This window comes from Bactrocera tryoni, chromosome 4 (genome assembly GCF_016617805.1).
Source record: "Bactrocera tryoni isolate S06 chromosome 4, CSIRO_BtryS06_freeze2, whole genome shotgun sequence".
Classification (NCBI taxonomy): Eukaryota; Metazoa; Arthropoda; class Insecta; order Diptera; family Tephritidae; genus Bactrocera; species Bactrocera tryoni.
The window spans coordinates 45,208,234-45,225,518 of record NC_052502.1 but is presented as its reverse complement, the minus strand read 5'-3'; the positions used below and the strand labels follow the sequence as shown (position 1 = coordinate 45,225,518).

Here is a 17,285-nt window from a genome sequence, read left to right as displayed (position 1 = left end):
TATAATGCCTTAATAGATTAAGTACAAGACAACTATCAAAAATTAAAAAAAAAATTCGATATTTATCGTGTATTTCAAAATGCTTGTAGGAAGGTACTTTTTAAGGAGTTAGTAACTTCTGTTCTGTACTGTTCACTTTAAACTCACTGAAGTATAAAAAGCTTTCACCCAAATAGGCACTTGTATATAAATATTTAGACCTGATGAAAGCTTCACCCGTACACAAATTCAAAAGCGTCAGTTCAAGATTTCATATAAGTGGCAATAAACATATTTATATATATGTATGTAAATATATATATATATATATATATATGCAAAAAAGCTCTAAAAGGAACACTAAAAGCTTTGTAACTATTATAAAAAAAGAGGTTTATATTCATATTAATTTTGAGTATGTGAAAGTTACATGTCAAGAAAATTTTTCCTGTATAAACTTTCACTTACTGATACATAAAAGCTTAAATTTGAACTTTTTCATTAAGCTTTCGCTTACTGAGACACAAAAGCATAAATTTCAACTTTTTCATTAAGCTTTCGCTTACTGAGACACAAAAGCATAAATTAGAGTTTTTTTTATTTGAATACGTATGTACTTATTGAAGCTTTCGCCTGCACACGAAATTAAAGCTTGAGATTTGACCAAAATGGTGCCTTTCGCCGCCGATTTCATATACTCATTCTAATATATTACAGATTATTCAAAATGTAATAACTTCACAGCCTACAATGTAATGAAAAGGATATCAGGCAAAGCTCAAATAATTACACCCTTCTAATATCACTTAAGATTTCTATATGTACGGATTGCTTTTGGTGCTGGAGACACAAAATGGTGCAGTACTTGTTCTTCTTTTGTGTAATGTGCGTGCCAGTTGTTGTTGTTTTTTTTTTCTAATTTGTTGTTGCTAGTACAATAATTTACCTCGATTATTGATGGGCTCCGCATACTCCAGTTCGGCATTTATGCCCAACGCTAGATCATGTGGTGTCGCATAAACGCGACCATCCGCTGGCGATGCATAATCAGGCAGCAACGGTTGACCCAACTCCTCGTAGAACGGTTCATTGGGCATATTAAGCGGTTCAACGTTGCGCACATTGTCTATGCCATTGATGCGTTCACGTTCTCTTTCACGTTCGCGTTCACGTTCACGCTCGCGCTCCAAACACGCCGCCTCTCGGCTGGCTATTATGTGCGCGGTGTCAATGCAGCCAGCATAGTGTGGTCCAGGGTAATTCTCACGTTGCACACGCGTAAAACTCTCCGTTCTGCAGATGGCGTTCGTTGTCAGTTGCAGCGGTTGCGATTGCGGCTGCAGATGTTGCACCAAAACTCTGCAGAATGCATTGAGATCCTGACAACGTTCAACTTCATTTAGTAGATTTTCGATTTTCGTGATAGTTTTAATGCATTGCTTCTCGCTGCGATTTGTTTGCAAAAGTTCGTCGCACAAACGTTTAATTTGTGGCTGTATCTGTGGATGTCGCTTCTCTATTATATCTTGGGCGCGTACGATAATATCACGTTCGCCTTGCGTGAATTCATGTCGATGCTGATGTGACGCGCTAGCACCACGACTGCTCTTACGCTGTTGACACAAGCAACGCAATATCAGCACTAGTATAATGAGTAGCACGATCGCCAATATAAGGGCAGTGCCGAGATAGATGATATGCACGAATTGTGTAGCTTGTTGCTCGAGCTCTTCGATTGTAAAGAATTCACCATTCACCTTCTTCAGATTACGATTGGCGCCACAATCTAAAGTTGTCTTCTTTTCGTCACACACTTCATGCTCGTACCGCTGCATATTGAAGGTGGTCGCGTTGAAGCATACACCCAATTTCCGATCGATCGTGCAATAGATTTCCGAACGTAAATCGCGTTCAGAATACGTGTCCAGCCACTCGAGATTGCAGCGACACGGCAGATCGACAATGATCTCACGCAATATGCAATGACGATTTCCTATATTCAAACTGCCCGGCTTCGGTTTGGTTACGGAGTTACTTTCGAAGCGGCAATCGAGGGGTTCTTTGGTTTCCTCCACTATAATGCCGCCGAAGTCACCAAAACTATTTTTCACAATCACAATATTCGACCATTCCTTAATACGCAACCAGTGCTGACCGAGATGTTTGATGTGATTGTCTTTGATGGTGGCATTGATGGTGTTCACATAGATGGCATTCTCGTTGATGGTGTCAATACTGTTGGTGATAAGTGTATTAGTGCAATTTTCAAATTGTATTGTATTTTCCCGTTACGTACCTGTTGTTTCGCAAAATCAGCTCGCCGATGCCACTGCCATGTATGGCTTCGCCCTCGATGTAGCCAATAACGCCGCCAGTGAAGGACACATGCTTGCTGAGCAGCTATAATGGTACGAGTTGAAGGTGTAGAAAGTTTTGTGTCGTGTAATAGTGCAAATTTAGGTTACTCACCTTTTCCGTAATCGAGCGTGATTTGATTACGCCAATGGCGCTATTTTCGAATATAATATTAAAGATGCTATTGACATCGAAGGAGCCACTATTGATGGTGTTAATGGTGCAATTGTTGAATTTGATCTCACGCATTGAGGCTTCGAAACGATAGATATTGTCGATATGAGAATTCTCGATGTATAACTGAAATTTTAATTTGTAAATATTATTAGTTACAAAATTACTATTTCGAAAAGTCACTGTTGCGTTATAGAAAAACTAAAATTTGCTGCTAAACCACGTATGATTAATGTTAGGTGTGTTATATAGAGAATTAGCAAGACCGAATTCTAAAAAAATTCTATAAGTTGTCTCCTCAGCTACAATCAGCTATACTCTACAAACTGTGTTGTTGTAACTGTTATATGGTAAGGATTAGATAAGTTGTCATCGAGGTAATCCAACTGTTGGCCCAGGAAGCGTGCTGTTTCGACGGGGTCGGATGATAGAGAGATGGTGTCAGATGTGTAGGGTTAGCAAGGCATGTAGAAAGGTAGTTAGTGTCATGCCTTATTGCTTGCTGAACATATAACTTGTATATTTGGTATGCCGGGGTCGATTCTGGATAAGTAGGAATTCAATCAGCTCCAGAACGAAGCAGTACAAGGATCACTCGCGACAACTCGAGCTCGCCGTCTGCAATGGGTGGTGGTTTGACTTCAAGTACGGTATTCACTGAGAGGGATACGGTGAAGGTGTTAGTTGCCACATTGTGAATAGCGGTCAGTTCATGTCTGAAGTTTGTTGAGTCCGAAGTCAGATCGGCGTATTGTTTTATGTCGTCGACGTAGTTGAGGCAAATTCCCACAACAGCCGGTTCAAGGTTATCGAAATTGACCTGGATTTTATTCGTTAAAGGGCTGTACCTACGAAGATCTAGATCGTTTTAGATTTTTCTTCAAAATTTCTCGAGCAGTAGTATAATTAGAATTTTCTGTGATGACCGACTACAACTTGTGAGTGTACTTTTGAATATGTAATAATAATAAGCTTTGATTTCTTTTCAACTAGAATATACCATATGATCAAATTTGACCCGGACTGAAAAACTTAATTTTTACGTATTGTAGTACAAATCTTTATTATCGCTTTCAAAATAGGCTTCAGGAGCCAGCGCTTAAGTCAATTTTCCATATAGTCTACCATTCACCCTTCTTACACAAAACCTTAACCAAAATGTTTCAGTAGATTTATAAGAGCTGTTGAGATCCTTTGTTTTCGTAATAAAGTAGACTCCCCAGAACACGTCTGCAGCATTTGCCGTGATTCCATTCGAACAGCTGCCAGGCAGTCACTAATTGAAGTATGGAGCTCAATATTCACACATACAAAAAAGGCTGTCCAATCTAAGAAAACATTTTTTATAGATTCGATTTGCGCGCGACGTTTAAATGGACTAGTCCGAGTCCATTTGATCGGATTTCGAGTAGATTTCTCAAGTTCATAAAGAAAAAATGGATGGTTGTTAAAGAAGTATACTCCAAATAGGCTTGTGGTATATTGATGGACCATGATTAGATATAAACCAGTCATGGTTGTTAAGACCCGTCTGTCTTGAGATTTTATTTTTCTAACTCTCGTGTATGGCCCTATAATTAATATTGTTGTACTCCATATTAGCCCATATTATGTACTTCGTTGTTTCACGATTCAAAGGATCACAAATAAAGTTTCGACTTTTTACGCACACTCACCTTGGCATCGGCTGAATTGAACGCCTTCTCCTCGATACGCAAATCAGCTATCCCAAAAAATTTGCCATTAATTTCGGCTTTCTTGAAAGCATTTGAATACAAAATTAAATCATTGCTGTTGCGTACAGTGAATTTTTTACTGCCTACAACAAATAAAGCATATGATACAATTCCAATAATAAAATAACAATAAAAATTATAATAGTTACCTGAAAAAGCGCCCTCTCGCACCACCACCGAAAAGACATTTTGCATCACAATATCTGGATATGGCCCCATAATGCTGGCATTACCTGGAAAAGCGCCTGTAGTGATCTCCACTTGTTCGCCATTACTATGAGTGCCGACAATCGTGAAACTGTTCAAAACTATATTATTGTCAAATAGATCCTTTTCCAAACGGAAATGTGTATTTGGTGCTAATTTAATTTCAATTGATCTCGTCGTGTTTGGTATGCGATAAATCGGACCGAAAATCTCATTCAACGGTGTCTGGAAATGAAAAGAAGAGAGAAAATTATTGTAAATTAGTAACTAGAGTGGAAAATCTATTTCTAAAGCTCCTTCGCCTTAAACATACCTACATATGTATATGTTTATAAATAGTTTAAGTTATGACAAGTCTGATGTGGCTATGCGAGGCAAATAGATTTTTTCATTATAGAGATATAAGAAGATGATAAAGAGCATTAAAATTTATACATTATTTCTTTGTTGCCAGAAACTTATATATTCCGTCTACGCAAAGTAACACATACTTACAACATAGTAAATATCAGTAAATTAGTCAGAAAACTGAATTAAATATTTTCTACATGTAAATACATATTCTACCTAGGTGCTATATTTATTATCTTGATGAATCATGCTTGTGTATCAAAAGTGATATGCAACTACGAATATATGTATGTACTTATACAAGTATATTATTTATAATATCACTTGCTCTGCATTATTGACATTGTATGACAGTGTATCAAGTCCAAAGTACACTTATTGACTTTCAATAAAACGTAATATATAGTGTATGTGGAAATTGGAGATATTAAAAAAATATATATATATATATTAATAGCCTCATAACCGGACAGCCATCGTCGCAATGTTTTTGTCGGCCTATAGGAGCTGCCCATACAAGGGGGCATGGCAAAAACTTGTGTTTAAAATGTATTTTTAGAGCCACAACAAAGTACACGGACTGACATATGGAACCATTTTACGTCGAGATCTTAAGAGATTAGCTTGTGCAAGAATTGAAGCCGTTCCCAAGTGACATCGTTTCGCTCTATGGGCTCTTGAAAAGTTCCAAGAAGATCGGACGTTTTTGAGCCAAATTTTGTTCAGCGATGAGGCCTATTTTTGGCTCGATGCGTATGTTAACAAGCAAAATTGCCGCATTTGGGACGAAGAGCAACCTGAAGTGGTTCAAGAGTTGCCATTTCATTCAGAAAAACAATGGTTTGGTGTGGCGAGTGATAGTTATTGGACTCAACGGATGAGCCATCTGAGAGGGGGCCGCGGCTAATAGATAATATCATAATAGTGTTCTTCTCCGGCCATTCGAAAGTTCTCATTTATAGGAACTGGTTTTGAATAAAAATATTCATGAAAACGTTGTATAGGCCATAATTTTGATCGTTCAGTTAGTATAGAAGCTATATGCTCTGGTGGTCCGATATTGGCGGCTGCGACAAATGAGCAGTTTCTTGAGTAGAAAAGGCTGTGTGCAAAATTTCAGATCGATATCTCAAAAACTAAGGGACCAGTTCGCGTTTATAAAGACAGACAAACAGACTCATGGATATGGCTAAAATGAATCAGATATTACATGTTGCAAAGGAAAATTGGCGAAGAGGTATAACAGTGTAATTTATATGCGCGACCAATTTTCTTTGTGTCAAAGGTGATAACTTTACATTAACTATTTTTCTCATGTTGACTAGCCGAACAGGAATAAATATTATTTTTGGATCGATTTTGTCTATTTGACTCTATATGTATTTATAGTATATTTATTAAATATTAGCACGAGAAATTTCTCAATATCTTAGTTAGATTAGGTTAGTTTGATAAACCAATGAGCCACGTATAGACCAGTTTTGGCCCTTTGCGATACCAGATGGAGTTCAGTTATTAGGTCCATGAGGAGGGACTTTAAGATGGCTCCGCTTGACACATATTTCAACAGACTCTGTAGCCTCATTATCGATACCTCTTCCAGTGTATCATACCGTGGGGACTACAGCTTTTTGCAGCATACTGTTACCAATTGCACAAGAAATGCTCCATTCTGTTGCCTGATGCCTTGCTTTAGTCAATTTTTGCAGTCTTCTCAATTTGTTAGCCCCGCTCTGCGGGTGTGTGTCGCCACCAGACAGTGACCAGTTAGTATATTCTAGTTAACAATCCAATGAAATTGCTAGTAATTTTATTGAAAGTTGCTTACTTAACGTCCCCTTCAATAAATGTAGAAGTTGGATTCCCATGGGATCTTTTGTTAATCCCTTGTGCCATTGCTATAAATATAAAAGTTGAATGTCTAAAATATTTTAAGTAAACGGCTTGCACATATACAGCCTCCATGCTTAACCGCACATATTGTGTTTTTCCTTTGAATTTCGGAATTCACTTTTCGCCAAACTTTGTTGCCACAATTTGGTTCAAATTTGTTCAACTTCGTTTCGTCACCAAAAATTTACTTTCGACCAAAACTCGATACCATGATTTACGTACGTTTTTGCGAACTCCAAACGCTTCTTTCTGCTTTCCTCACTTATAAGCGGCTTTATTTGTGGAGTTCGCCCATTATAGCCAGCAATTCTATGTGTTCTGCGCACGGTTTCATCTCTGACACGTATTCCAGCATACTGAGCGAGGCTTTGCTTAATTTCTAAAGCTAAAGTAAGTGAACTTTCTTTAATTGTTTTCACGATAAAGGCTTTACTATGACTGTGACTTTTGGCATCTTTCGGAAAACGGCGAAACAATTCATTTCATGTTTTTATGTCGACTTCTGACACTAATGGATTTTAAAGCGAATCCCAAAAAAAGTATTAAAAATGCTTAATCACATAAACTAAGAGAGTGCTCAGTACTACTAAGAATTTGACCGCAAATGTCTATAAATTAAATACATACATTAGGATTAGTATAAAACACTTTTTTGTATTTATCTATTTTTTTTTTTTCAAATTTCGGAATACATCCATATGCAATGTACGCACATTAAATGTGAAGGACAAGCAAATGAGCTTTGAATTTAGTGTACGCCTTTACGTTATACATTGATCCATTTAATTATGAAGGCAAATTTATGAACTGATTGAAAAATATATTATTAAGCACTTATGCGCAAATGCCTGTGTATACAAGTACTAAGCAATAAAATACTTAAGTACATTGTGGTAAGGCACTTTTATTGTTGAATTATGTGCAAGTAAATTATGCATGAATTGTAAAATACACAAATCTGGAACTTAAATCACACAGAAATTTCATTCTAATAAATTCTTTTGAAAAATCATAAACATAATAAAATAAAACCTCAATAAAATTACTTTGAATTATCAATACCATAACTATTTCCTTAATTTGCATAAGCACATACATATGTACATATGTATATATACATACATAAGTAAGTGAGAGTACATTAAACTCGAAAATTAGTTTAATTTGCTACGCCGCAAGTGATAAGAAAATATATTCATAATCTGAATAAATAACACAACAAAATTTGTTTGTGTAGATAACGCAATGTAATGAATAATTTCTTTCTCTCAATGAGTCATCACGTCAACACTTGCCGCCACCTCGACGCAGGCACGGCCCTGCCGTACACGTTTGCTTAGCTGCCGTTAGCCGGTTTTGAAAACACTTTCTATAAAATATATTTTCCTAAAATTTTCATATTTGTTTTTTCTACTTAATATTACTTATTTAAATTGCCTTTCTGGTGCTTTTCTTCTAAGCGTCTGCTTTCTTTTGATTTTGATTTCATTTGATGATCTTCAATATTTTCATAGTTTTCGAAATACTCGTACATACTTACATACATATGTACATATGTATCGGTGATTTATTGAGTTTATGTACAATAAAGTATATTTTTATATATGTATTTGTAAGTATTAAGAATTTAGATACATACATATGTATAGCATACATATGTACTTATGAATGTACAAATATACTAAAGCTTAGATCATGTAGACATTTTTGAGCGAATGAATAATTTTTAATTTAACAGATACTATAAAAATACCAAGAATTAAACAGATATAAGACGAATTTTAAATTATATATGTACATTAAAGTGGGTACGTTTCTTTAGAAAATCACGTTTGCGTGAAATGTTCTACGGATCATTCTGAACAACTTTGTCTAAGGGGCCACGCGTCTTATCAAACGTTAAAGAAGCGATCCCGTTTTGAACGCAAACAGAAGAGGCTATAACAGATCAACAGAAAAGGTGCAGTGTTCCACTATGATAATGCGAGACCTCATACACGTTTGATAATTCACTTTTGCAGCTTGATTGGGATGTGGCACCTCACACACCAGTTTCTCCAGACTTGGTACCTTAGGGCTATGTATTACATGGTGTTGTGCATCCTGAATTTGTTACGGAGGGACAGACGATCTATAAGAGTTCTATTTGGCCGTATTGAGGCGTTTGCGTGAGAACATCCGTCGAAAATGGACGGAATTGTGGAAGAAATATTCATGGATTTTACACGTTAATAACTCACCGTCGCATCGAGCGGCGATTGTGACCGAATTAAAAGCCAAAAACGCAATGAATACCATTGATCAACCACTGTATTCATCAGATTTGGCTCCGTGTAATTTTGTTTTGTCCCCAAACTGCAATTGTCGCTCCATTTTCAGTCGATAGAAGAGATAAAACGAAATTCTCCAAATAAGCTGAAGGTCATCCCAAAAAGTGCTTATGAAAAGTGTTTCGATGAGTGAAAAAATCGTTGAAGCATCGAGAGTATTCCAACTAAATTTAAAAAAAAGCATAATTCGCAAAACAAAATGATGTGGGCCAAGTTTTGAGAATCTTTCGAGAACTTCTTCTGCAGTGACTTCAATGTCAAGATGCGTGTACAGCAACGCCAAGCTGATCAATCTAAGTATCTTGAAGCATGTTCGTCCTCAGCCACGTTTTCTTGCGGCGAAGTGTCGAAAAAGAGCGTTCAAAGCTTGCATTCGCCACAGAAAGTGTGCAGAATATGCGAAGAAATCTTTGAATTATTAGGTATAGGTCTACATCGCAGTTCTTTAAAGTTTTCAATGCAATAGTCGGTAACTTGTTGTCTTTTGACTTTTGTTTCTGCTCCCAATGGTACTGCCAGTGATTAAGTTCACCTTTGCGCTTCAAACGTCGCACGACAACCATTATCAAAAAGACCTTTGAATCTATCTATTAAACAGTCAATAAGATTTTACCCGCACTTGGCCCTTCCTTACTATTTTTAATGGAAAATGTTAAAGTTGGTTTTTTATAAACGGAACTTATAGTAAAAATAGTAAGTCTACACATACTATGCATGCTGTGAAAATTTACTGAGAACTGATAAGCCTTACAGAGATTATTTATATTTTCAAAATCATGATTGAGTGTTTTCTTTGATATTAATTTTTCTAGAATTATATGTCCTAATCTTGAAGGTATTGGTGCTCATGCACGAACTTGCCTATTATTCTCTCATAGAAACTTGTTTAACAGCGTTAATTTTAAGTGAGCAGCAAAACAACAATCGTTACGCTAAAAATGCGTTCGGATATGTCAGTTCATTAAATTTATTTTAATTGTTTTGCGATTAGTCACTCTCGCAGTTTTAGGAGTTGAGGGCAGCTATTAATATTTACCAATATGTAGTACAAACGCACATGGAAGGTAATATTAATTGCTAAATGTTAATAACCTTTGTAGGTAAACTATATTTCTAACTATATTGAGATATTTATACCAATATCACTTGCTACTCGCGTTCATTGGCTCTCGGAACAGAAAAACACAGATCAACTTTGATTTAAAAAATGCTCTAATACTTTTGTACGGCGCGAAACAGCAGCGTGTAACGAAAAGGAACAACGAAAGTCAAAACAAAGAATTAGCAAATCACTGAAATTGTCTAGACTGCGGGCTGTGACGGTTGAACGATTGACGGCGTTGCTTAGTGCACATGTGGATGTGATGGCGATGGTGTTGTTAATTTTTGCCGATATTGCGGCGGAGTTAACGCTCTCGGCTTGGTGTTATTTTGCGTGCCAGGAATGCTGAAATTGCCAAGTGCACACATGTGTTCGAAAACGTAGCGCGAATGCAAGGCAAATACTCATATGTATGTATACGAGTAGTATATGTGTATGTTTGTATTTATAAATATACCGTGCATAGACAGATACGTTTTTTCGCTCTGCGCCAATGACGTGCGCATCATTTTAAAAAGCCGCTGAAATATTTATGATTTTCTGCATTACGAAAAAGGCGAACATAAATTTAAAGTTTACTTCTTAATTTGATTTTGTTTTTTCTTTTTACAATTATCATTTATTCACTTATAATTGCGGCTTATGGCGGCGAAGTGGCCCAAAATGGGGAAGGAAATGTCAGCGCAGGTGTGCATGCTTTGGGCAACGCACACGCGCACACTTTGGCGCTAAATCGTAAAAAAAATTATAATATTATCGAAAAATTCGTTTTGTTTTTAGTTGGCTTCCGAAAAGGTGCGATACACATAATTTATACTTAGCTTTTTTAACACCTTCCGAAACTGTATGTAGGGTTAATAAATTATGTGCAAAGAAAGAATGCAAAATGCATAAGACGACTTGTTTAATTTAATATATAAAATATTTTTAAACACAGGTAAAAAAGGTTTAGGTGCGTGAGTATCAGGCGATGAATTTCTCACGCGGCACTGGTTTAATGTTGTTGGTATTAGGGGTGCTCATTTGAGGTTGTTTTTTTTTAATTTTTTTAAGATTTTTTTATTTGTATTTTTAGTAGTTTTCGTGGCTCATTTGGCGTATTATTATTTAAAATATAGAGATGTAGTTTTCAAAACGAATTTTAGCTTAATTTTTTAAATTTATTTATAATTTAGCACATTTTGATGTACAAACACATATTTATATACTGAAAAGTTGAAAATCGGTTAAAAAGAGTCAAATGCCTTTTTCAATTATCTCTGAATCCTTGATTTGAATTTTCTTGACGAGATGTAACTATAAATGTTTGCTTGACAGCTGGATTTACTACTATAGACTCATTGAAAAGTGAAGGAAATCTAAGGCTAGTGTGAAATTAGAAAAAATCAAATTCATTATTCTTGCATATATCTATAGTAAACAAGAAAAAACGTTAACATCGGTTGCACCGAAGCTAAATACCCTTCACAGGTGCATTTCTGTTAGTAACTATGTGTTCCGTTTGTATGGCAGCTATGTATATGCTATAGTTAACCGATCTGATCAGTTTCTTTGGAGATTACATTGTTGTCTTACAAAATAATATATACCAAATTTCGTGAATATATCTTGTCAAATGTGAAAGTTGTCCATACATGCATTTGATTCCGATCGTTCAGTTTGTATGGCAGCTATATGTTATAGTGGTCCGATATAGGCCGTTCCGACAAATGAGCAGCTTCTTGAAGAGAAAATGACGTTTGCAAAATTTCAAAACGATATCCTAAAAACTGAGGGACTAGTTCGTATATATACAGACAGACAGACGGACAGACGGACAGACAGACGGACATGGCTAAATCGACTCAGCTCGACATACTGATCATTTATATATATACTTTATAGGGTCTCCGACGATTCCTTCTGGGTGTTACAAACTTCGTTCAGGGTATAGTAACTTCAAAAAGTCTTTTCGTATTTTGTCAATAGATGTCGTTGCAGTGATATGTAGTATATCGCCATGCTACCAATCACATTGTGTGTTGGAAAGGTGAGATTTTAAGCTTCATTTAACAAAAAAAATTAAACTCGGGGAAGTTGAAAAAAAGTTACAGCTGTTCAAAAATTAGTGAAAATAGTGAAGAAATTCGCTATATTTTGAAATTTTTGTGTAAAAAAAGAAAGAATGCCACGCAAGCCATAAATGAAATTTGTGAAGTTTACTTAGACGATGCTGTATCAGTTCGTGTAGCACAATAATGCTTCGCTCGCTTCCGTTCTGGAAATTTCGATGTGAGAGATGCACCTCGCTCTGGTCGACCTACCATTGGAAAAGTCGATGAAATTATGGAAAAGATTGCCCAGAACCGTCACATAAGCAGCCATGACATCGCTAAGGAACTTAACATTCATCATCAAGCGGTTTTGAACCATTTAAAAAAGGCTGGCTACAAAAAGTACCACATGAATCGTCTGTGAAAAATTGAATGGACCGAATTAACATCCACGATTCTTTGCTGAAACGAAATGAAATCGAACCATTTCTGAAGCGAATGGTAACAGGAGACGAAAAGTGGATCAAATACGACAATAATGTGCGAAAAAGATCATGCGTGGTGAAGCTCAACAAATGGTCGCAAAGCCTCGAGAGGATATACTGAGTGTTTGCTGGGATGGGAAAGTAACCATCCACTATGAGCTGCTCCCGCCTGGTCGAACGATTGTTACATTTTACTGTCAACAACTGATGAGATTGAAGCAAGCAATCGAAAAAAACGGCAGAACTGATGAACAGAAAGGGCTTCGTCTTCCATCAGGGCAACGCTAGACCACACACATCTTTGATGACTCGGCAAAAACTAGAAGAGCCTGTCTGGGAACTTGTGATGCATCCACGACTTAGCCCTGACCTTGCATCTATTGTTTTCGTCAATGCAGAGCTCAAGTAATGTTGGCTTCAAGAAATGCCTGTGAAAATTATTTGTCGCAGTTTTTCGCCGACAAACCAGAAAAGTTTTACACTGATGGAATAATGTCACTAGGGGATAAATGGCAAAAAGTGGTCGACCAAAATGGCAGATATTTGGTTCATTAAAGTTCATTATAAATATAAAAATAAAATAAGTTGAGGTTTGATTAGAAATACGAAATGACTTTTTCGACTACCCAATATTTAAATAAAATAATATATTAAATATATTACATAATGATTTTTAAAAAATATTATCCATTTAAAATTACCATACAATTAAGTACAACCCTAATGTAGGCAAGAATGTACGTGTGTCTGTGTCTTTCCACCTTCCCGCATGCGGAAATTCCGCAGACAGCACAATTTAAATGTCTATTATTTACATTGTCACCAATTTTGGTTTGTCGCATGTAAAATTGATGCGATGGAAGTGTTGATGGGTGCAAGAATATAGCAAATATTCGTGTGTAAGAAAGTACGAACACAGACATACATAAATAATATAAGAAAAATAAATAAGCCAACGAAAAGAGCTTTTTGCACCAGTCTGACGTGCTGTTTATCAGCTCAAGCAGCAACAACAAGAATAACAGTTTATAATATTAAGCAAATATTTGTATGTATTTGTGTACTTAAGTATGTACATACATATGTATGTACGAGGCAAACAAGCTTGAAATGAAGTTGTGAAAATGACAAAAGATTTTTGAAGATGTCAACAGCTGAGCAACAACAAACACAAAAGAAAGGAAGAAAGTAAATAAATAAATTAAATAAGTCCCCACTTTAATTTGAATTTAATTAAAAGATTGCACTCGACACTTGTCGACGACCCAACAGCGCTGCGACCACATAATGCACACAATACTACTGCATGGATGCCATATACTTTTCTACACAAATATATATGCGTATATGTACGTATGTACATATATGTGCATGTGAGCATTTGTGTGTTCGATGCACTACGTCTGGGCAGCCAAATGGAATGAATACTCCGCATAGTGGGTAAAAACACACAAAATCTTGTATTCAAGAATGAAAAAGCTTTATTTGACGAAATATCTTCACGACCAGTCAGTCGTTGCTTCTTTTCGCAATTTGGCGCCAATTGGATATTCCAAGCGAAGTTAGGCCCTTCTCCACTTGGTCCTTCCAACGGAGTGGAGGCCTTCTTCTTCCTCTGCTCCCTTCGGCGGATATTGCGCCGATTGATTCAGAGTTGGAGTGTTTTCATCCATTTGGACGACATGACCTAGCCAGTCGTATAACTCGTTCCATCCGTTACCAATGCGGAAAGAACCATAAATCTTCTGCGGAATCTTTCTCTCGAAAACTCGTACCGTCGACTCATCAGATGTTATTATCGGCCATGCCTCTGCACCATACATATATCAGAACGGGGATGATGAGTGACTTTGTCTTTGCTCGTTGAGAGAGGACTTTACTTCTCAATTGCCTTTTCAATCCGAAGTAGCATCTGTTGGTAAGAGTAATTCTGCATTGGATTTCCAGACTGAAATTGTTGTTGGTGTTAATACTGGTTCCAAGATAGACGAAATTTTCAACGACTTCGAAGTTATGACTGTCAACAGTGACGTGAGAGCCAAGTCGCGAGTGCGACGACTGTTTGTTTGATTAAAGGAGATATTTCGTCTTGTCCTCATTCACTGCCAGACTCATTTGCTTTGCTTCCTTGTCCAGTCTGGACAACAGAACATCGGCTTACGCCAGCAGCTGTACACTCTTAAAAAAGATTGTACCTGCCCGATTCAGTTCTGAAGTTCGAATTATTCTCTCCCACTATAGATTGAAGAAGTCGCATTATAGGAAGTCGCCTTGTCTGAAACCTCGTTTGGTATCGAACGGCTCGGAGAGGTCCTTCTCGATCCTAACGGAGCTTTTGGTGTTGCTCAACGTCAGTTTACACAGCCGTATTAGTTTTGCGGGGATACCAAATTCAGTCATGGCGGCATAAAGGAAGCTCCTTTTCGTGCTGTCAAAAGCAGCTTTGAAATCGAGAGGTGGTGTCACGGCTTTTTTCCAAGATTTGGCGTATGGTGAATATCTGGTCAGTGCTTGATTTTCCAGGCATAAAGCCACACTGATAAGGTCTAATCAGTTTGTTGACGGGTTGATTGCTCGATGGAACCTTATAAGCAATGTTGAGGAGTATTTGAATAGCTCGGCCGGCAATCCATCGGCCCCACCGCTTTTTTGTTCTTCAGACGGGTAATTGCTATTCGAACTTCTTCGTGGTCAGGCAATGGAACGTCTGTTTCATCGTCGTCAATTAGAGAATCGGGTTCACCATCTCCTGGTGTTATGCTTTCGCACCCATTTAATAGGCTAGAGAAGTGTTCCCTCCATAATTTTAGTTCGCTCTGGGCATCAGTTACTAGATCACCTCTGAGGGTTCTTCTTTCGAAGTAAAATTGGCACAAATATTGTCTCGTTTTTTATATTTTTTGAACTTTCAAAGCCACCCTCAACACACAATTCTTCTTTGTCGAAATAAAAAAAGTTCTATATAACTAAAAGCTGAAATGACACACTGTGCTCAGTCGTTTTTACAGCAACTTCATGCCGCCGTCGTTAGTATCGTACAATGCCTCGTTGACTCCCTTGACTACTTTCGACTACCGGCTGCTGATTGTCGTCGATTGCTGACTGCTGATTATTGTTATTGCCATTTTGCGGTTATTTGTAATGCGTTTTGTCGTCCGTGTCGTCTGGAGTTTGCTTGGCTGCTTTTGTGCTACTTTTTTCCCCTCTTTTTTTTGCCATGATACTCTTCTTAAATATCAATCCTGGTGAAACGTACGATCACTCAGTTGACCGGATAAGCAGAATTGAATGATAAAAAGTCACAGTAGTGCAAAGAGCAATATAATATGGCCTCACTTAGTATGAGATACAATGTGTGCAATGCCAAAGTACGCTGCGTGCAACAAGAGTAGATAGCTTTTGTCCTACAGAGTTGAAGTGCTTGTCATTTGCTGTGTCTTCGGAGTAATAGCGCGACAAGTTGGAACATGTTATATAAATTTATGTATGTATGTATGTACTATGTATATGTGTATTGAATTATGTAAGTAAATGATTATACTCGGGTGTCGTATCGTGGGCCTGTCGACCCGATAGAATTGCGGTATAACAGAGTCCAAGATATGCCTGGTTTCCAGATTAAATTATTTTTCTTTTACATCAGCCTTTTGTTTCATTTAATCTTGCACTTACGCACGCCCATCTACATACTTATGAATGTATACCCACATATAATATATACATACATATTTCATATTTTTTACATACATACATATGTATATATGGTATTTGTTTCATATAAAGTGTGCAACAGCACTTTCCACGGAGTTTGCCCCACCAGCTGAGCTATCGTCACTGGCATGTCTTGTAGAACTGCTTCTGTGGCATATTACGAAATTCAATATGTGATCCACACTTCTGTAAAAACACTTTGATATACCATATGTACATATGTATGTAAATACAAATATACACAATACAAGAAAATGAAGTGAGTGTGGTACAAAAGTCAGCAGATAACGTTGAGTTGCATAAAACTATATAAAATAATCACAGCACGTATGCCACATATTCATACATAGTATATGTATTTCATAAATACATACATATGTATATGCATATCACTCCATATAGTGTGTGTGTGTGCAATCAAAGAAGCATTTTAACATCTTGTAGATACTTGAATTACAACACTTTTAGAAATTCTACAAGCTTCGCTTCCACTCTTTTGCAATTAGTAGTGTTATACTAAACTGTTTGTCATACATGTTGAATATACACATACATACATACTTCTTATAGACGTTTTCTTGAGCGTTGACTTTCTCAACAGCTGTGTGGCACCGAAGCCATAAACACTTTCGGAGCGCTTCGTTGCGTCTGTTCTGCTAGAAACAGTTATGCAGATGGAAAAAGGTATAGATTTTCCTCCAAATCATAGTTGGCAATTCGAGCCACTCATATGAATATATGTATGTGTAAGTACATATAGAATGGGGTTGGCGTGGAGAAAGGCGGCCTGCAGCAATGGCATTTATGTGGCTTTAAAGTGATTTCCACTTAGCAGGGAAATAGGGCAAAAATAGGATTTCCACTTAAGTGCATCGCTATTATATTCGTTAAAACTATATTTCTTCTATTTATTTTACATACTACATACA

At 36.9% G+C, this 17,285-nt stretch overlaps 2 protein-coding genes across 3 annotated transcripts in view; one reads left to right on the top strand and one right to left on the bottom strand.

Moving 5' to 3' along the window:
* LOC120775296 (E3 ubiquitin-protein ligase highwire) overlaps nt 1-17,285 on the top strand; it is a 163,520-nt gene that overhangs the window by 59,753 nt on the left and 86,482 nt on the right. The window lies entirely within an intron of this gene.
* The window catches only part of LOC120775298, a 49,748-nt gene that overhangs the window by 2,765 nt on the left and 29,698 nt on the right, over nt 1-17,285 (bottom strand). The window contains exons 2-6 of the mRNA XM_040105416.1: nt 4,394-4,676; nt 4,185-4,327; nt 2,449-2,634; nt 2,276-2,379; nt 926-2,214 (exon numbers count right to left, since the gene is read on the bottom strand). Coding sequence (XP_039961350.1) covers nt 926-2,214; nt 2,276-2,379; nt 2,449-2,634; nt 4,185-4,327; nt 4,394-4,676 — 2,005 coding nt within the window. The remainder of the gene's footprint in view (nt 1-925; nt 2,215-2,275; nt 2,380-2,448; nt 2,635-4,184; nt 4,328-4,393; nt 4,677-17,285) is intronic.